Source organism: Pieris napi, chromosome 9, assembly GCF_905475465.1.
Source record: "Pieris napi chromosome 9, ilPieNapi1.2, whole genome shotgun sequence".
In the NCBI taxonomy this organism is placed as follows: Eukaryota; Metazoa; Arthropoda; class Insecta; order Lepidoptera; family Pieridae; genus Pieris; species Pieris napi.
The window spans coordinates 2,083,289-2,105,171 of NC_062242.1; the positions used below are offsets into that span (position 1 = coordinate 2,083,289).

Consider the following 21,883-nt stretch of genomic DNA (forward strand, 5'->3'; position numbering starts at 1 on the left):
TTGTCCTGAAAAGGACAGTTTTCAGCGTTATCGTATTGCTACGATACCGAAGTGTTCTGAGAAGAACACGTTCGTACGCTTCGACGGCTGCGTGCAGAAAAAGGCCAACTTTTTGCCGCGCCGCAGTTTTATCGCCTACTCTGGTACCTGCGCAACCAATCAACGCTCCGCATCTTGGCACCACATGTCAATATTAGTTGTAAGTGTAGGATAATTTTTAAGTATAATTGTACACAGTTTTGTAAATAAAATCATTCATCATTCACTATTCCATCTTCACCTCTTCTCTACAAGTAATTAGGGAGTTTTATTTTAACATCGACCAAGTAATTCTGAACGAGTCAACCTCAAGCAACATCCCTAAAAAAGTTTGAAATAAATTCACAAGATCCAACGTGGGAGAAAATGAGATAGGAAGCATTATACAGTGTATAAACTTTTAATTAAGTGTAGTACGAAGTTTTCACTTCAAAAAGTTTCTATAACTAATGATTTGTAAATAAAATTAATAAATAATCTAATTTTATAATTAAACTACTTACTTGACTTACTTATTTAATTTTCATCAAATCTGTTTTTTTATTTCAGAAAATGTTCAAATACACACTAATTTAAAATTTATACACTGTATAATGCCTCCTATCTCACTCTCTCCCACGCCAAATCCTATTAATTTATGTGTCTGTCTCTTTTTACTGTCGCTTTTTCCGTTGCATCCGGTTTGAAATCACAACGATTCTAAAGAAGTTTCACTTCAAAAAATTCAGATATCAAGCCATGGTAGGAAACGAGTTTTCAGTGCGGTGCAACATGGATCACCGCTGAAATATCAGTTTGACAAAGCAGAAGTTACAAAGACATTTATAAGATTTGATTAGAGTAATCTTTACATATTGACAATATTGTAGCTAATTTAACAACAGTACATGAAGTACACGTACACGTACGTAAGGACGCACGTACATAAGGAAACAAGAAAACAGAAAACTTGTAAGAGAAGCAAGTCATAAATTAAAACCCTATAAGTATATTGAAATCTACATAAATCACATACTCTGTGCGTCGAATAGCCTCCAATAGTCTGTGGAATAAAAACTTTTTTGTTTTGATATACTTTTTTTTAGAGAATATTATTTAATAGAGGTAGTCGCTGACTTTCAACAAGTATTATTATTGAGGTAAGGTACTGCAATCTACTAAAGAGACTTAGTGCTTAGGCTTCAATAATGAGTAGGATACGATGTCTTGGTTTTTACCCTAATCCCTATGTGCTTATTATAAAAATGATTTCTGAATACAAATATTTAACAACAAACAGTCGAAGAACTTAAAGAAATGTGGTGGATTACTAATCCTGGAGCGTGGAATGTGAGAATGACCAGGATCTGTTGGATATGACATTTCTATACAGAAATACAAATATTATTATATTTGATGGGGTCTTTTAGGTTATTTTCGTGGGCATCGGACTTGATTGCATTACTCTGGGCGTCGACTGGTGGTACAAATGGAGTAAGCGACCAGAGAAAGGAGATATCACTCGAGTGAGTTAAATTTTTTTATTAAAATGCTAACTAATGTATCAGTCTTTGAGCACGCCATCTAGTAGGGAATTTACCTAAACATGTGTTGAAGAACTTTGCGTATAAATATTGCAAAAAAACACCTAACACATTTTTCATTTATATAAAGGATTATTTATTTAATCATATACCGTAATCCATAATCATATATCCTATAATTGTTTGCGATTAGTACCAGCTGCGCCATCTGTTATTTATTGATTAAGCATTTCAACAACAGATGGCGTTGTTTCAATATATACCGAAATATTTGTAATGGGCAATAAAAATTTTATTACAGGTGCATCGAGTCATAGTATCCGATAATATTCTTTTGTCTAAAAAATATGTATAAACTCGGCTTAGTTGATTTCATGCAACGGTTTTAATTATTTTTACCTAATAAATGTTCTAGTACTATTGTGTACATGTCATATCTCATAAATATCTTTGAATACAGCAACGTTTTATTTTTATTTGAATAAGTTAGTAAGCAGTTATCGAGAGAAAACATAGTAAAAAAATTGTACGCTGTACATAACTAATCTTCGCAAAATTTGATTCTAAATTTGCGATAAGTTTTTTTCCACAAAATAAGCTAACATTACAGATTACTCCAGTAATGATTCTCAAATGTCAGTTTTGAGTTAAACAAACTTAACTTATAACTTACTCAACTCGCTGTAACAGAGTCGTGCCTATAGTATAACTATAATTGAGAGAAACCCTAGTTCGAGTTACAGTCGAACATTTTGCTACGTTAAAAAACAAAGTGTCCCTATTCTAATTAAACACTTTTGTAATATCTTTGTAAGTATTCACAGTCCGATATTTTTATACGTTTTAGCAAGGATAGATCAACGACAAATAGAAGACTGACTGTATTTATTAATTTTGCAAAACAATTAACCATTACAGTAAAATGTAAAGGTCCAAGATTGCTACCCTGAGTAACACCGGAATTCACTTAGTATGTCTCCGAATGAACGGCATTAAATTCTACATACTCGTACCTGCATAATTACTATAATTTAATTAAAACACCAATATATTAAGGTACTTTTATTAACTATATGAAAACTCTTATAAAAATACTATTAATCTCTCTAAGCTAGCAATGTACAATTTACTCTATTGAGTATTAAGTCGACATCGGCAAGAATATTTACAAAATCTAAATAAATATTAACTTTAAACATTTGGTTTACAACTCAATGGTCTTTCCGTGGTTCATGTTCTTCATGTTTTTATTACAAAGTTCCAATTCCAATCTCAGCCCATCGATCTCCGCCTCGAGGGTGCGCGAGCGTTTGAACATTTGTACATAGTTCATTTGCAATTGCTTCTGGTACCGGAGCACTTTGTCCTTTTCCTCTGACCATTTCCTTCTCTCATTGTTGAATTGGGTTTCCTTAGATTCTAGTTCGCATTTCAGCCTGTCTACCATTGCGCTGGCTGGGCAGGCTTCGTTGCACGGGTCGGGGAGTTCACCGTTTAGTCTTTGTACTTCGGCGTCTAGCGCACTGTCGTTTGCTGACCAGTATTCTGTTTTGCAGACTTCGTAAATGCCCCTCATAGTTCTTCCACAATCGATTCCCTCATATCCACTAAGAGACACGTCAGACAGTTCTTGTCTCAGTTCCTTCAATTCAGTTTTCAACTTGTCTATTTCGTTTTTGCTAGACTCCTTATTCTTGTTCAGGTCAGTGACGTTGTCTTTTAGGTCTTTAGCCAATCTGTCGACTTCGGATTGCAGTCTTTTTATTGTTTTCTGTTTGTCTTCTGATTCCGCTCGGAATCTCATGATTTCTTTTTCTTTTTTGTCAAGGGTTTCACGGAGTTGGCGGCAATCGGCTTTGAGTGTGAGATACTCGTGTCCTTTAGTAGTTTGTTCGTTCTGAAAAGAGAGTTTACATTGAGAAAGGAATTCATGATAGTGTGGTGAAGATATTTGCAATGTATTGCGAAGGTGGGTCAGTCAATCATAACCAGGGCCATTACAATTATCTAAATATACCATGAACGAACGCATGTTATGTTGCAGCGTAAATTTACTCTTGCTTCATAAAAAGAAAGAGAAATCATTGAGAAAGTTAATAAGAAAATAATCATTATTGATTTGCGTTGTTTTCCTCGATGGATATAAGCCAAATAGAACATGTGTATTACTAAAACAGGGTGATTTCCTGATAAATTTTGAGAGGGAAATTATAATTTCATGGTACGTTTTGAGCATGCAGATTTGACAATTCTAAATTTTGTTTCGGATATAATAGGCTTCCGGCCCTGTCAGTTTTTCAAACAATATTGCACAGATTACTACACGGTATAGACACCGGGAAACATCTTGAACAAATATCATTGCCTGCGCAGAAGCGAAATTTAGGTATCATTGGGAGGTGGTGCGCGGCGGCGGAAGAGTGACGTGTCGATCGCATAATTGGTAAATCCGTTAACGTTTGTGTCACGCGCTGCGCAAATTTTCCCCCACTCCTAATGTTCAAGATGTTTGCCGATATCTGTACTGATTAACAATACACACCTGAGCATCCTTGAGCTGAGTCTTCAATAGAGCGATCTCTCCAGCTCGTTGGCAGAGACTCCATTCTGTATCCTCTAATCTCTGTCTCAATAGCGCTCTATCTCTTCTAACTCTGGCCAGTTCACTGTCTCTTTCGTCTCTCGTTCTCCCGCCGTACGTCTGCAGCATGAGCCGAGGAGCGCGTAGACGTGCGTCGTGGTTGCGGAAACGGTCTGTTGTACTGAAATTGGAAAAGATGGTTAAGATACATTGATGATATATTGAAAAAGACTGGCGGAGAGTTTCTTGCCAGTTCTTATGCATAAAGTTAAAACATGTCGGTTTCAATTGTTTTTAATTACGTAACTAATCAGATAGAAAATATTTTTGAAAGCATAAAACATATGCTCGCACAAAAAAAGGATTTTAATTATATTCACAAATATCATTAAGATTCCTGATATTATAATTTTATTTGATCAAACCAAACCTGTTAACGGTCTTATATAAAGACTTAATTAATAGAACGATTTTTAATATATTGATTAGATTTATTATAAAAAGCGGTTGCTAGATAACAGCGAGATAGTATCATTTATTTAAATATTTTATAATTAAGGAAAGCTAGCTTATTTTAAGCTCTAAACAAAATAGTACATATCTGTAAAAATAATAACTATTTTGGATGATACATTTTATATATACTAAGAAACACATTTACCTATTATAATATTTTCATATGATATCTCTACCAGAGGCACTGGATATATCTTTATATAATTCTACTGTACGTGTGTATGTCACTGAACTCCTATTTAACGGCTGGACCGATTTGAATGAATATTTTGTATGCGTTTAGGTGGCGACCTAGGCACTGAGTCCAACAAACATTGGTGGCGACCAGAATGGTACGTATGGTATGGTTAGAATCATAAATCGGCCCGGCAGATGGCGTTGCAGTCGGTATCTAGGTTATTTATCTATACTGTAACTAAACAGCTGGTTTTTCAGATCTGAGTCTCGGATAGCTTAACTGGTATAGCTCTGGCGCGTAACCAAACGATCTGGGTTCGATTCCCAGTCGCCGAATTATTTTTCGTTTGCATTGCAGACCAACGCCTGTCGAGTCCGGTAGTTTAATACGTTTTTTTATTTATTTAACGACATTATGAATAATAAAAATTAACATAATAATCGTACATAGATGATAGAATAAAACATAATATTTAGTCTAGAAATAAGAAAAACATAACTAAATATTTTAATTTGAGCACCTATTCGAGTGTCGGAGATGTCATTTCAATTGACATAAATGCAGTCTTACCTATAATCATGCTGATCCCTCTCAAGTTCGGAGACTCCGGAGTCAGCTGGTGAAGGAGCAGGCACTGGCTCCTTGCTGTCCACTAGACCACCACTGGACTTTGTTCTGAAATATTAAGTTCTTCTATTAGCAAAGGTAGAATAAATTTTCAAATTGTCCCCACGTCGAGAAATACTGGCTTAGAACATTAAGAATGTTCAAGGTTCAAATATATTCAACCTCCGTGCCATATAGAGCGTAAAACAAAAACAGTTACGAAAAAACATCATTCAGAAACTTAAGTACAAAAGATAAGGTTATAGCCAGTAATTGTCGTTGTAGCCTTATAAATCTTGCATCTGAATAAGTATTCAGAGCGTGGCAACAATTTAAAAAACCGCTAAACCAACGACTTATTGCCGATCTCGATGACAGTCGCAATTGTAAGAATGACGCAAATCGCAAATTGCAGTCTTTTCCCGCTTATTTTCAAAGAGACAAGACAATACTTTGGCGAAAATTTATACAAATAAAATTGAATACTAATTAAATTTATTACTAACAAAATTTAATACTGATAAAATTGAATACAAATAAGGATCGAGTTAAGTCGGCGTCATGTAAGCTATTAGTTATAAAGGTGTTCGTAGATTATAATTTCTGAAATTTTATGTCAATATATTTAAGAAAAAGTCAGGTGAAATAGGTGATCAGCCACTTTGTGCCTGACATACGCCGTTCTCTTTTTGGGTGTAAGGCATGCCTCCGCTGTTCTCCTTCGCCGTTCTAGCGAATGTTATACGCGCACATAGACAGAAAGTCCATTAGTGCACAGCCGGGAATCGAACCTACGACCTCAGGGATAAGTCGCACGCTGAAGCCACTAGGCCAACACTGCGCTACATACATAAATATACTTAATTTTTTTCACACTAACCAATAATTCTACCAAATAAACAACCATTACAGATTACTCCATTGCGGAAATTATTTACATTTATTATAAACAGTATTAGATTTAAATATTTTATAAATAACTATTTCTTACAGTATAGGAACTGACATGAAGAAAACCTTTTGTCAGTTCACTCACGGACAATTAAAGACGTAAAAAACTTCGTGTCTACATCCGTTAAACAAATGTTTCATTGCATAGCCTGGAAAACTACGAAAATATTAAAATTTTGCCCAAAAGATCGTGTAGTAAACGATGAACGAGCGCGATCATTCACGACCTCATGAATTGCATTCTTATCGTAACTTTACGATTGTAAATTGTCGTAAAACGGTAAAAGTTTTAAAATATTATTCTTTAATGCGTCACTAAAAGGTAATCAACCAGTTTTGTATCCTTTTCAGGTTAGAGATTTTAGGGCACGTACATTACATATAGAAAAAAGTGTTATCAATTTCTGTTTTCCATTGCAAATTTTGCCCAATTAATCGCGTTTTCTTAGTTTCTGGAAGTGGAAGACCTTAATAACGATTAAATAATTCGTATTTTAATTTAAATAATTATATCCTATTTATCCGATCTTAATTTGACCTTAAATAACACTATGTTTATACGGTGTTATATCTTATATATAAAATTCTCGTGTCACAATGTTCGTTACCATACTCCTCCAAAACGGCTTAACCGATTTTATCAAATTTTATATGCATATTCACTAGGTCTGAGAATCGGCTACTATCTATCTTTCAACCCCCTAAGTGATAAGGGGTGTCCACCCCAAAAAAAAAATTTTTTATTCTTTAGATATTTTTTTTTGTTTTTATTTTTTTTATGATACAGCATACAAAAATACATATAACCCCTATTTTTTAATATTACAATATTATAGATAGCTATTTTTATAGAAACTAAAAAATTTTTTCCTAGAAATAATATACATAGCAAAACAAACGGTTGCTGGGTCAGCTAGTTTTATATAAAAAGTAAAAATATTGGATTTTGGCATACGACCAAAGTTTGCGCTAAGTCTAAATAAGTGATTCCTAACGTCCGGCCCACGCCTCACAGGGGGGCAATTTGATTGTTAAGGGAGGCTATTCGAAAATGTATTAAAATCATATGTAATTACAATTTTTCATTATCTATTTTATTGATGTGTAATCGATAACAATTTCCTAGTATTTTCTTCCTAAAAATGAAAATATGATACCTATATCATTTATGTTTCTTTAATTTATTGATATTTTTTTAGTTAAAACTTATGTATGTTGAATAGAGCGGGGCATAAGAATTTCAGTAAGGCTAAGGAGCATGGCACATAAAAGGTTGGGAAAAACTCTTTCCTATAAATACATAATGGTAATGATTATGGTAACAAGTAATCTTTAGAGAGCAAGACTTAGTAGACTGTTTACATTCAACGTCCGTAATATATGCTCTTATTCCTTATGTATTTTATATAAAATATGTTCACTATCTACTCCTATATATCTAAAGAATCATAAACCAAGGCATGTCTCGGTCGACAGCCCGCCTTGCTTCAGCGGCGAAGCGTGGCGTGTTGCAAGCTCACCCTATCAATGAGATCATCTTAAAGTGGCCTTAAAGTTATGAAATTCTCTATTAGACTTTATGTCATCTATCGACCTGCTGGATCAGCTGGTCTTCAAAAGGTCTTTGACTTAGAAAGCATACAATGTGTTGGTAGTTTTTATGACCGACTGGAACGCTAGGTTGCCGTTACAAATAAAGCGTAATAACAATCAGTTATGTAAAACAATAAATTAATGTAATTTTATCAATTGTTTTTCTGAAGTGGATTACTTGGCTTGCGATAAAATATATCGTGTGAATTTCAAAATCATGTTCTATATACATTTTTTTCGTCATAAAATGAATTCAAAGTGTCAAAAATAGGCTTTGTTTGGATTTTTTTCTATCAAGCGTAGTTATTTAAATCGTGTATCGATTTCAAAATAGATACATAAACTACTTAACTGCATCATATATTTTTTCCATTCGCCCTACTTTAAGAAACGATGACGAAAAATGGAAAGAAACAATGTACTTTTTTGGAGGAATTAGGAAGGAGGAATATTAGGAAAAACAAACAAAACTTTGTGAATTTTAGCAATCTTCTATGCTGCACCGAATTACCTGAACTAATATTATAATTAAATAGGAATAGACTGCATTATCACTTCCGAGCGATGTCTTCCAGGCAACCACTGAGAGGCAACCCACAAAATACTTACACATGAAAAACGATACAAAGCAATTAAAATATATGTTGACAATGAAAAGGACTATAAAAAAAGAAAAGGACACATGTATCCCGTTAATTTATTGTTTCAAGTGAATTCGGGAATGATTTAGATTTACAATTTTTTGTTATTAAAGTGTAAGAATTTATATAATAAAAATGTCCTTTTTATAAATTTGGGGTTTTTGAAAATGAAAATGGGATTTGGTTATATGGTTTATAATAGAAATATAAAGTGTTTCGAATAAATTTCTTTCCAAGAAAACCAGACATTGCGTGTTATTGACAATTTCTATTATAAGAAACGGTTGATGCTTTGCTAAATTATTTTACGCATGCAAATAATATTATTTAATAAAAATTCGTAACATAACTGTATTTAATAAGTTTAAAAGGGATTAAAAACCACACAAGAGACCAGAAGACTATATTTCAAATAAAACTACTGTCCGATGGCGAGCAATTGGCATAATAAGTTTTCATGAAAATAAAATTGTCATTATTTAATATATAAAATTCTCGTGTCACAATGTTAATTCCCATACTCTTCCGAAACGGTTCGACCAATTCTTATGAATTTTTTTTAATGCATTCTCAGACTTACTGAATTGTAAGTAAATCGGATAACATCTATTTTTCATCCCCCTAATTGATAAGGGTACCCCCTAAATTTTAATTTTTAGACAGTACTTTTTGTTTTTATTTTTTTATGATACAGCATACAAAAATACAAATAACCCTTAATTGTCACCCCTTTACGATCAACCCCTATTTTTTATTATAGTAGATAGTAGAAAAAACGTTTCCTAGAAATAATATATTTATGGCAAAACAACGTTTGCCGGGTGAGCTAGTGTTAATATAATAATAATTTATTTAAGTAGACAGTAAGAATATTATCTATCCTTAATATTATATTAGTAGTTTAAAGTATATTCAGTCATGAAACTAAAATAGGCACATGGACTTCAATAGCTCATGTAAGGGCAATCCAGCCATCCCGCTATTCCCGCTACTATGCTGTTAGGGTTCCCCCGTGCGCGCCTAACCAGGGATACAGCTTGTATTGCTTGCGTGGCGTAAAAACAATCCATGAGATTAATGAGATAAAGTTATTTAAACATCTTTGCTGATAATAAATGATATTTGTAATTTTTTTTTTAAAGGCACAGTAACGAAACATATACAGACCTGACAAAAACGTAATACATGCGTGGATTAATGACAAGTGTGCACAACATTTTAATGAAAATATTACATTTATAAAAGAGAAAATAAATAAATAAAAAAGACACAAGATTAAGAAAAACAATTATCTAATTAAAAATTTATATTTCTTCTTTGCATTGGTGACATAATAAATACATAAGTTATTAGGCAATGGCCTTATCGCTAACAAGCGATTTCTTTCAGACAACCCTAATAGATATACATAAATAACTACTGAAGGTAAAGTACAAGAAGTAAGCCAAGTTTTATCATATTCAGGAATAAAAATAAATCCATATATCGCAAAGTAATTCAGATAACACCTACTTTATCAAAATCCGTGTTATCATTGCGTGACACACAAACGATTCTAGAAATAGAATTGCATTTTAAAATGCATTCTGTAAAAAATAATTGTCGCAATTACTTCCTTCACATTCATAGAATTAATTTCGTCACGTAATAGTATAATAAAACAACAACAACAACATATTCTTTTGTTAAATATCCTTATTAGTAAATTAGACTTAAATTACTTATTAGTCTTAAGTTAGGCTAGATCGTAATGTTCCATGATGTCTTGTAAAGACACAAGTATAAAAATCAATACTCTTAGTTTTCTCAATTCAATTTGGTTAAAACTTACATACAAGGTTAGGTTTAATTAACTATGGTTAAAATAGCCCTATAGAGGCATTGTTTTATTCAAAATGGTTACAATGCGCTGGGATGTACCGGAACTGCGCAGACGCCTCATTTGCAACACTCGAAAGGTTTTACTAACAGTTATTTTACACATTGTATTTATGGTTGAATTTATAGGGTTTATTTGAGAAATATAATGAAATTAAACTTCCTGGTACGGATAATTAAATTCATTAAATCACAATTTTTTAATCGACAAAAAACTAATAATAATACTTTAAAAAGCTTTTTCTTTAAATGTAACGGACGAGTAAAAACGTGGTTTTAAATACCGACGAACCTAGCTCGCGGCTCGTTGGTGCTGATCGATTAGCAAGCAAAACAGTCGCAAACATGTCTTGTTCTCTTGCCGACACGCGGTTTTGCATGGCGAGCCGAGTAAAAAATATAGCACGACGACGAGCCGCGAGCCAGGCTCGGCGGTATTTAAAACCGTGGTTTTGCAATGATACACCGGCGAGCTTTACCGACGAGCCATAAAACCGCGGTCTTACTCGTCCGTCGATCAGGCCCTTAAAGGTTATGTCAATCAAAGACAATAATAATACTTTATTCAAAATTGATCTTACGTTATTCCCCACACTAGGGAGCCCCTGCCTTGTGGGTAGCTAGATTGCAATTGTTTCTTGGTAGGTACATGGTAAGTTAAAAACATTTTTTTGAAGTTATACTTCTACTACTTTATGAAAAATTGATGAGAGTGAAATTTTACTATGCGCGCGCATCGTGACACAAAATTAACAGAACGAAGTTGCCCACGGAAGATGCTACGGCATTGGACATAATTTAAAAACAACATTCGAATAATAATAGAATTTATGTTACACTTAATGTAAGAGAATAAAAATAAATATATATTTATTTAATTTTTCAATAAACTCAACTTTATTGACTATAATGACTCCTTTTCCAGTCTTTGATTATTTAATTGTAATTAATTATTTGCATGCAATCAAAAACTATTTTTAATAATGCCAAAGAAGTATAACTTCTTACACACATACATAAGTACACGCACCTTTTTTTTTTTTATAAAAACGTGTTACATCTAATCAAACAAAAGTCGTATAAGATTTCAAGTATGCGTGAATGTATGAGTATGTGAATGGGTGTGTGTGCGTATAATACATTGTTAAGAGTATGGCTGAGAGTAGTTATAAGCGTGCGCTGTCTCTGTGTTAGTTTTTGGAGCCTCAGAGTCAAGCCAAAATATGTATGGCCCCTCAGAATTGAAATCCAGCAGTAGCAACTAATGCGATTTAACTTGCTACAGGATAAAAAATATGAATAAAGGTATTAATTATTACGAACATGTTAAGTGGAATGTGCTAAAAACACCGTAACCGGACACCAATCAAACATTATTTAACAATATTTCGCAAACAATTAAATTTAAATACTTGATTTCTTTTGCTACAATTTGTGAATCGTTTTAGTTGAGTTTTGTGGAACGCTTAAAGGCCGATTTACATTATCTTAGTGTTTAGGAGAGTGCTTTAGTACAACTTGAAAGGCAAGTTCTTTAGCGTAGCGTTTACTAAAGCACAACATGTAAACGCTACTTTACATGTTTCAACTAAAGTACTATCCTAAAGCACTCTCCTAAACACTAAGATAATGTAAATCGGCCTTAACGCTCAGTTGTTCAAATTGAAAACTCTGATAGACAATTGAAGATGTTCTTTGGCTGGATTTGACCGACCAAAACCATTTTGGAAAAGTTGAGTTGTAACGGATGCACCAGCGATAATGGACCATAACCATAGCTAAGATGAAATATCTACTGAACATTAAGTTTTTTTTTAAAACAGGGGGCTGCAGGAGGGGGAACGGGTGGGAGCTTATCCTGATGTTAAGTGATAAATAAGGGCTTGCGAGTGCGATGCCGGCCGTTTAAGAATAATAGGTACGGTCTTTTCTTGAAGGACCCTAAGTCGAATCAAACGCTCTATTTTAGAATTACGGACGTCGAGGTGATATGGGTGGAATTTCGTATTCTGCCTTGACGTCCGATGATGAACTCACCTGCAGGTATTAATCCGAACTAATTAATTAATTAAGATTTTTATCATACCAAAACAGTTTGCAATTTATAAACGGTTAATTGGCATTAATCTTTGAAATTAGGTTAAGTTCCTAATGCACAAATTTGAATTAATCCGGTATATTTTATTCGTTTTAGGGGTTAACACATTCTTACTTAGCAGACCTGACCTTTTTTTTTAATTCGTTGAACGATACACTAAAGTCACTCACTTTTATTTTATTCTATGGTTAATTACATAATAATAAAAGATAATAAATTACGAATTTTGATCGAACTCTTATTTACTTAACCCCTCTTCCTAACTTAACCCGTTATTGGTTATTTATACGATTGCTATTTTGAACCTTTGGTCATTTGGAGTCTATCTCTGGTCCCTTAAGTTTCAAAATATCGTGAGTCTACTGTAATTTTAACTCAGTTAATGGTAATTAACACATATATGCGTTTTACGAGCGCACGTGTAACTTAAATTAGCTTCAGGAAGAAATCAGCGCGTAAAATATCAAAGTCTTGATGATGTAGATATGGGTTTTATTATTATATATTAGATAGTTGAGATTCCGAAACAAGACGTATATAATAAGACGTATAGTAGCGCGAACTATGACTCTCGAATGCCAAAATCCTGTACTTTTTCGACGTACGGACGTCAGAATCTTTACCAAAAATGTGGTGAGCCTACCCAATAACTTCGAGAAAACTCCACCATACGAAATCTCAAATTCTAAATTACCATAGTATACATTAAAACAAAATTATAATAGATAATGAAATTACACTCGATTTACTGGACCGATTGTAAATATTCTTTCACCATTAGAATACCTTCCTTTAGTAACACAGGGTATATTTATTTCCAAAATATTTAATATAACAAATATCCAAATGCAATGCAATTGTTTTTTTTTTTAATTATATCGATAGTAAATTGTTCTCGTTCAAAACTATAAATGGAAGGAAGCGAACTAGATAATAGAATTGAAGGAAATTGTGCATTATCTGTGGTGCGGTCAATTGACTCATATTTATGAATGAGGTCGAAAATTGTTTGTATAAATTTTAATATAGATTAGTTATTTGTTTTTTTTAATTGTTGTCTCTCATATATTTATTTGTTTTGTGTAAAAACACGTAACACATTGTAAAAAATTTATGATAATATATGAGGTGCAATTTTTTTTATTTCACGTCTTGGTCACGTTCACAGATTACAATTTAATTAAAACCTTTTTTTAAATTGAGTAATTGTTTCGATAATGCGTTCTATTTTTAAATTATCATTTATGCAGGTTAAGTCTGGTAGATGGCTTGATAAATATTTCAAGCATGAATCATACATGCTCAATAACCTACAAGTCTGGGACAAGGTATCTTTTAATTGCATATATCGTCCTTTGGCAAACTTTGTTTACTTTGCAAGAAAACATTTTTTTTAATATGAAGAAATTTACAAATGGATAAACATTTTCAAAAGTAAGTAGATTAATGTTCATTAATTCTGAAAGTTAGGGATGAGTATACAACAAGTTTATTTGTATTTATATAAATAAAATCACATTAAAATATAGTACAGATTAGAATTAAAAATGAGTAAATAATAGAATATTTTATGTATTTTAGCATTTGAAAGGCCAATTCACACATAATATAATTAGCAATTCCTCACCTGTACATGGTAATCACAGATTAAACAGAGCACATCCCTGTCACTTTCACTGACAATTAACAATCATTTTCTTAATAAAAAATAATAGACACGCGCGGCAGGCGCGATGCGCGCTGTATGAATGCGATGAGCAATACCGAACGGCTAAAATGTCCACAGTAATAAACAATTATGTATTTGTTTTTTCGTGTTTATAATATCACAATAGTATTAAGCTATTTCATTTTTTTAAGTTTTTTTTATTACAGTAAATATTGAGCGTAAAATAGCAGAAATACTTGAACTTCGGTGACCATTTAAATTAATTATTTAGTTTTTTGGAATATATGCATATTCCTTAATTGTTGTATTCAAATTCAGCTGTGTTGAATTATGTAATCTAATCAGCGAACTGCATCACTGGTTTCGATCGCGGTTTTTCGCTTAGAGATGTACAAGTGCCGACAGTTTATCGTAAACACATAGGGTAAGGTTCAGAGCCAATACTAAGTACATATATCCATTCCCGTCTGGTAAAGATGGGAAAACTCGACTCAAAATCCAGATACTTTTTGTAAATAAAATGTCATTCAAATGTTATAACAAAAAATTTAGTGTAATCTTTGCAATTTTTAATCACTTTTTTTATAATTAAATAAAGTAATAGTTGAGGTTTAAAGACCGATCTCTTGTCATTCACTCACTTATAAAATCATTTAGATTTTTCAAACAAATCTTATCTTCGTTAAATACATTTCGGCGATTTATTTTTAGATACAAATAATAATGAATTACGTCTTGATATAAATATATGAGAGAATTTCGTTCGTAAATTAAGTATTCAATGACTTAATTATGCACGAGACCTACATATATTAATATCTTAGATCATAATAATTTAAGTTTATGAGGAGATAATGTTTCTAGACGAATTTGAATATATTATTTGCCAAGAGATTTTATTCATGTAAGTATTTATTTCTTTATTAGTAGGACAGTTGACAGTTGACATCATCTGTCAAATGCCAAAAAACTGTAATAATCAAAGAAACTAAGCTAAAAATGATAGTTACCGATTATGAGTTTTAAGCTTTAAGTACGTATGTATAAAGTAGAATTTTATCTACTCTCTGCATCTATCTATCTATTCTCTACGTGTAACAAACATATTTCACTGATAATTTAATGTGTCAAACGCATAATTGAATTAGGAAGTTTTAAAGAAAACTGTTTTGAAAAGCAAATTTGTATGCAACATCATTTTAGAGCCTCGTTCATTCACAAATATCTCCTCACACAAATGGAGGGTTCATTAATAAGTTTAATTAGTATTGAGTCACTGACATTTGGTCCAAATTGTCTCGTCCTGGGAACCAGTTGCTATCATATTCTCAGGATATCGAACTAGTTTACGACACATGTCGAAAAACTAGCTAAGGAGGGTTTTATGTAAAATAAATGTATGTATGTAATTAAATCAACTACTGGATTGACTAAAAATTTCTCTTTGAATAATATAGATAATGTACTATACTGATAATTCATAAATTAAAAAATAAAATTACATAATTGTAAACAATCGTTTAGACATTACCTATGTTAATATTGTTTTACCACAGATATATATGAATGTTGTTTTATTATTATAAATTTTCTCGGCACAAAGACATCATTTAACATTACTAATTTACTAAAAAGTTTATTTAACATAAGTGTCCGATAACACTACTTACAGTCTCTATTAAGGGGAAGACACTCTGGTATTGTGTACTATAATTATGCGAATGTAGTGTAAAAAAAATATTAAAAACTTTGTATTATTTTGACACAATTCTACTAATGCATTAACCTTTAACCAAATTTTAATTATAATTATTAATTTTTTTCATCGTTCGGAGCAGGTGAAAATTGTTTTGGCTCGATTTTCGAATATAAATGGTATTGCAAGGTGTTGTAATAAATGCGATATCAACTCTTAAAGGAATGAAATGATTTATATTTAAAAAATGCGTAAGATTTGAGTACCCTTTTAAGTAGAAAATACCTGTGTCGGGGTGCCCAGCTCTTCCATTTTTTTTAATATTATAGCAATAGCGGCTCTTCCATTACAAACTTAATAGTTAATTCCTTAATATTTTTTTTTACATTACCGATTTTCAAGTTCTTGTTTTATGGATGGTTCATTAGTCGGACATGAGTAAAACCACAATATCCAGCTAATGTAGCAGTTAAATATTGCAAAATTTACCTTGATTTTGATAGCAGTAATTTAACTTTGAGATTCAGTTTTGCAACTAATACGTGTGCAGTTACGAAATTTAGTAATCTAAACTAACGTTCTAGGTTATATGACAATAAAAGTGTGACGTTATGAATAATTTATGATAAAAAAAACTCAGAGGTACTAGCCTTGATCCTGGGGATTTTTCGATCAGCCTTTTAATCCTGATTTCCTTCTATTTCCTCACCATATTTGACCGCATGAGTGAGTATTAAATTAAATAAATATCTATTGGTGCACAGCTGGGTTCTAACCTAAAACCTCAAGATTTCAAGCCACTAGGCCAATACTGCTTTAGTAGGTACATATTTTCATGTATTGAACAATTTCTAATGCGTTAGTCGTACAATAGAGTAATTTGTATGATATTCTAGATAAAAATTATTGTTATAAGTTCTCATTACAATAATTGTTCGATTTCAGATTTGTAATGTCTTTACGTAAAAATGTCAATATTTTTTTATAATTTAACTTCAACGATAGTAGCTCAATTTCGTAGTAATATAGGCTCTTGGGTTCCTACTTCCAACTAAAATATCTGTAATACTCGTAATCGTCACCAACATTGGACATGCTCCTTAATTATATAAGTATGAATTTAGTATTAATTTATAAGTTAAGTTGCTTATAAAAGGTTAAAAACAGATATTTTATTAAATTGTAGAATTATTTGTATTGGGTTTAAAATTACAAAATAACGAGTTAAATGATAGTATAATTAACCACGTTTTAACTGTTACTTTAACGTATATTTATTATTTTCCCGCTGGCAGTTTCGCCCGCGTGTTTTGTGTATTGGCGCAAGATCTACAACTCTACAACTGTCATCGTTATATTTCATAATGAAAAACCCCAAACCTGCCTTAAGAAACACACTATCTCTGAGTAAAAACTGTACAAAAATACGTTCGGTAGTTTTATGTTTCTCGCATTTAAACAGGCAGACGCGGACTCGTATTTATAATATGTAAGAATAAAGCCCTTTGCGACCTTGATTCTACAATAAGAATAATAATTCAGATGATTCATAGCAGAGCATTATTCCTATTGTGATGTTCAATTGTTTAAAAACAATGTAATAAGGGAATTTATAAAACAAACATGTACAAAAACAGTTTGTAAATTTTATGTATGTAAAACATTTATTTATCCCATATGATAATTCCTAATTGCAATAATATAATAATTAATGCAATTTAATCCAGTAGTATTGATAGCAAGTTGACGGTGCGATATTCAACCCCGAGGTCGTGTGTTTATACCTCGGTTAAAAGATTATTGTTCTGTGCGCAATTATGTTGCTCGATCAGAGAAAATATAGTACGTTATGTAACAGTAGGGAAAATAAAGTGTTAATGAGATGTATATAAAATAGTACTTTAAAAACAAGTAATAACAATCATTATAAATAAATCAGTGGCGCTACAACCTCTTTAGGTCTTGGGCTCAGATTTCTGAATCTGTTTCATGATCATTTTTAAATCTAATAGGCAAGTAGGTGATCAGCCTCCAGTGCCTGACACGTCGGCTTTTTGGGTCTAAGACATGTCGGTTTCCTCACGATGTTTTCCTTCACCGTTCGAGCAAATGTTAATAACAAAAAATCCATAATTAATTAATTTATGTCAGTCACGAGAGACACATGGTTACAAATTAGTCGATTCGTACAATCATTTGTCTATATATTTAATCCTAATACTATCTTGGAGACTTAAATGATACAGGTGTATTTGTGTAATTTAACTTTTACGTTCAAATTTGACGTTTGTGTGTGACATACATTGGCGTACGATTGACGACGCCATATTGCTTAGAAAAGTGTTTTGGCGGGTCCTTGAAATTATGAATGTTTAATTTGAATTTCTAAAGCAATTATTTAACAGAATTAAAAAAAAAAGTGTAGTATATGTATACGTTTTTTTTTTTAATTTATTCGAATAGCATTGTACTAAGTAGTAAGATAGCATTACGCTAGCGTGTCGCAGCACAATTAGCTTGCAACAGGGATAATGATTGCGCGGTTTCAAGGTTGCCTCAGCGCTACGGATGTTCAGAGAACTATAAGTTGCAGAGTAACACCATTATATCTCTGCTTTTTTATAATTAACACAAACGGGCAGGAGGCTCACCAGATGTTAAGTGATACCGCCGCTCATGAACTCACATAGTCAGGAGCGCGAGTATGTTGCCGGCCTTTGAATTGTTACGCCCTTTTCTTGATCAGAAATACTTCAGTGGGTTCCACATAGTGGGGGTGCTCAGTTGTGAAACGATATCGATATCGATATCGTATTCTGCCTCGACGTCCGATGATGAAACTCAGCTGCAGGTATTAATTTGAACAAGTCTGAACTCTCCATGCTAAATGCGGTAGAAGATGCAGAGAGACCCCACATCTCTACGCAACACCATGGTATCAAGTTTTGTGACAATTAAGGGTTGTATGTATTTTTGTATCATAAAAAAAAAGGTTTGTCTAAAAAATATAAATTTAGGGGTGGGACCACCCTTAACATTGATAAAAAATAGACGTTGTCCGATTCTCAGACTTACTGAGTATGCATAAAAAAATTCATAAAAATCGGTCGAGACGTTTCGGAGGAGTATGGGAACAACCGAATTTTATATATTAGAAAAACGTTTTATTATTATTAAAAAAATACATTTCCCGTTCTCTCTAACAACGTTGTCGTTATCAACTTGAATCGGCCTCACGAATAAGAAATAAGATTCGCGCTCAAGTAATTAACCATTAATTATCCGTCACTAATCATTAATCTAACCAGCTCGATGGTACACGGTTAAGCTCTTGTCTACTCAACTACATCAGCGATATCATTAATTACAGTAAATAGTACCAGCAATTACTGGTAAAAATATTATGCGGTGCATGGTTGTAATGATCCGAGGCTTTTAATACTGAGTTAATGATATAGACTTCATTATGGTTGGCTGAATTATATTAGTTTCGATTTCGATTAATTACTCTTGAATTAAAACGGCAAACGGTGCCTGGGATTGTTCTTTTTTATTGGACGTTTTTCAACAAAGAAATCTTGTTCGAACGGCGGATTTTTATGATTTTAATTTGTTGTATTTCTATAGGAATGGCTCTCTATGACAAAAGAAAACGAGTAAGACAAATAAAAATATCGGAAGATGATAGTTAAGCAGCTGGCCCTATGTGGCTACGTAAAGCTAGACATCGAGAAGAGTGGACGCTCTTAGAGGAGGCCTATGTCCAAGGACAAGCTGTAAAACAGAATTAATAGGCTTGCCAATTATTTTTTTAAGTATTTTACAGTAATAAAGGGTCTTATTATTATTATTATTATAATTATCTTTAGAAAATCAACGAAAAAGTAAAATAAAAGAACTGCTTCCGTAACTGTCAAACATTTAAATTATACGGTAAACTCTCAATTTAAAGAACGTATTTAAAAAAGGGTTTTGAATCGACACGGAAAAGACATTACCCGAATATATATATATATACAATAATTCGTATAATAGCTTATGTATCTTTTTGCATTGTAGAATAATGTCACTAATGAAAAAGGATACGTATAAATTGGTTGTAAAATATTTATGGGTGCGTTCAAAATTTCATTTTATGTAAACTAAGGGAAATATATTAAGTTCCTTAAATATACTATAACACATTGTAATGTTGAGTATTCGGTGATATTAGTGAACTTAATATTTATTTTTTCATTGTATTAATTTCTTAAAATCATAAATTAAGTTCAGCAAATCTTGAACACGCCATTATTGACTGTTAGGCGGTAAAAGTTCGCTGGGTCATCCAGTTTTAAATAAAAATAAGAACTGCATATCCATGGAAATGGATATGGTGAAATTGTGAAATTTAAATAAATAAATGACTTACACTATAGCGGAGTGATGCCTTTGATGAAGAGGTGCGGAGAGCGGAGGAGGTGGCAAGGCGGACAGCGATGCTGGCTGTGGCGACCCACACCAACGAGCTTCTCGGACGTCTGAGGAACCTAAACGTTAATGCTATTAATAATATAAAACTTATAGTAATATATTTATGATACATTAATAAGAGCTATAACATGTTCATCGTGTAAATTATTATTTTTTAACTTCTCTAGCTTAAGTCACACATAGGACAAAAATAAATACGTTACACAAACTAGAATCTATGCGTGGTCCTCGGTAATAGATATGGACTGTACAATAATGCTATAATATAGGTAATTAATAAAGAATAACTAAAAGGAACAGCAAAGTGTTGGAAGAAAGCTCTAAGCTGATGGTCAAGGTACAATAAACGTAAAAGTAGAAGACTATCTAGAAGGTGAAGACTAGTTTAAGGAAACAGCAGGTATATGGCAGAGTGCAGACAGAAATGGTGGGATTTGGAGGAGGCTTTTGTCAAAAAGAATCTAAACGGAGACTGAGACTGAACTGAGATATAAATATATATGTGTTTTAATGTAAAGTCCCTGAAATAAAAGTCTCTGAAGGAAGGAATATGTAATGAAAAAGATCACATAGATAAAATTACGAGACCAAAAATAACAAAATGTAATATATCCCTTCTTATAGTCTGATAGCGGTCCGAAAAATGTCTTATTAATTGTTATAAACATTTCTTAAATAAAATAAGTAAATTACTTACTACCATATAGAGTCATAAGTGACGGTGGACGACTTGCCAACACTGGAGTGGACCCATATCGCTCCCCGCCCGCAGAGAGCCGCCCGCCCAACGGCTTGAACGCTATCGGTCGGATAACCGTTTTTCCCTGTAACAAACAAGTGTGAAATTATTTTATGTTTAAAATATGTTAATTGTAAAACCCAGTAGTGCGATAACCCTTGGTCTTGGCTTCAGATTTCTGTATATGTATTTTTTTTTTTAATAGTCAAGTGTTTTTGGGCATTAGGTTTCCTCACTGTACGAGCGAGTTTTAAATTCAGACAGAAAAGTCCATAGGTACACAGCTGGAGTTTGAACCTACGACCTCAAAGACTCACATACTAATACACATAAGCCACTAGACTCTTTAGTTAGTTAGTCTTCGTTAGTAGTAGTGCAATATTAAATATTGCTAACAATAATAATACACTAAATAATTTAATATTAAAATATGAATCATCTATAAAAAATAATAGTAATAAACCAGTGGCACTACAACCTTTTTAAGTCTGGGCCTCAGATTTGGAAGACAGAGCAAGAGATGAGCTGAGGATATAAAGAGAAAAGGAGACACAACTTGGACAATAAGAGCTAACATTTAAAAAAATGGAAGCAGCTGGAAGAGCAGCCTATGTGTGGACACGCTGATCACCAAAACCGGCACATCTGATGTATTTGATTAAGTTAGGTTATGTAACTTAAACAATGTTTATATACACTCGG

At 32.6% G+C, this 21,883-nt stretch overlaps 1 protein-coding gene across 4 annotated transcripts in view; it reads right to left on the reverse strand.

Moving 5' to 3' along the window:
- Positions 1-2,611: 2,611 nt before the first annotated feature.
- The window catches only part of LOC125052495 (leucine zipper putative tumor suppressor 2 homolog), a 97,388-nt gene continuing 78,116 nt past the window's right edge, over positions 2,612-21,883 (reverse strand). For 2 of the 4 annotated variants that reach the window (XM_047653381.1, XM_047653383.1), the window contains 5 exons: positions 21,140-21,266; positions 20,381-20,498; positions 5,408-5,512; positions 4,105-4,324; positions 2,612-3,459 (listed from right to left, as the gene is read on the reverse strand). In XM_047653381.1, coding sequence (XP_047509337.1) covers positions 2,767-3,459; positions 4,105-4,324; positions 5,408-5,512; positions 20,381-20,498; positions 21,140-21,266 — 1,263 coding nt within the window. In that variant the 3' untranslated portion in view covers positions 2,612-2,766. Of the gene's footprint in view, positions 3,460-4,104; positions 4,325-5,407; positions 5,513-14,231; positions 14,364-20,380; positions 20,499-21,139; positions 21,267-21,883 lie in introns of those variants that run through there. The other 2 variants (XM_047653382.1, XM_047653384.1) reach the window with 2 other exon arrangements.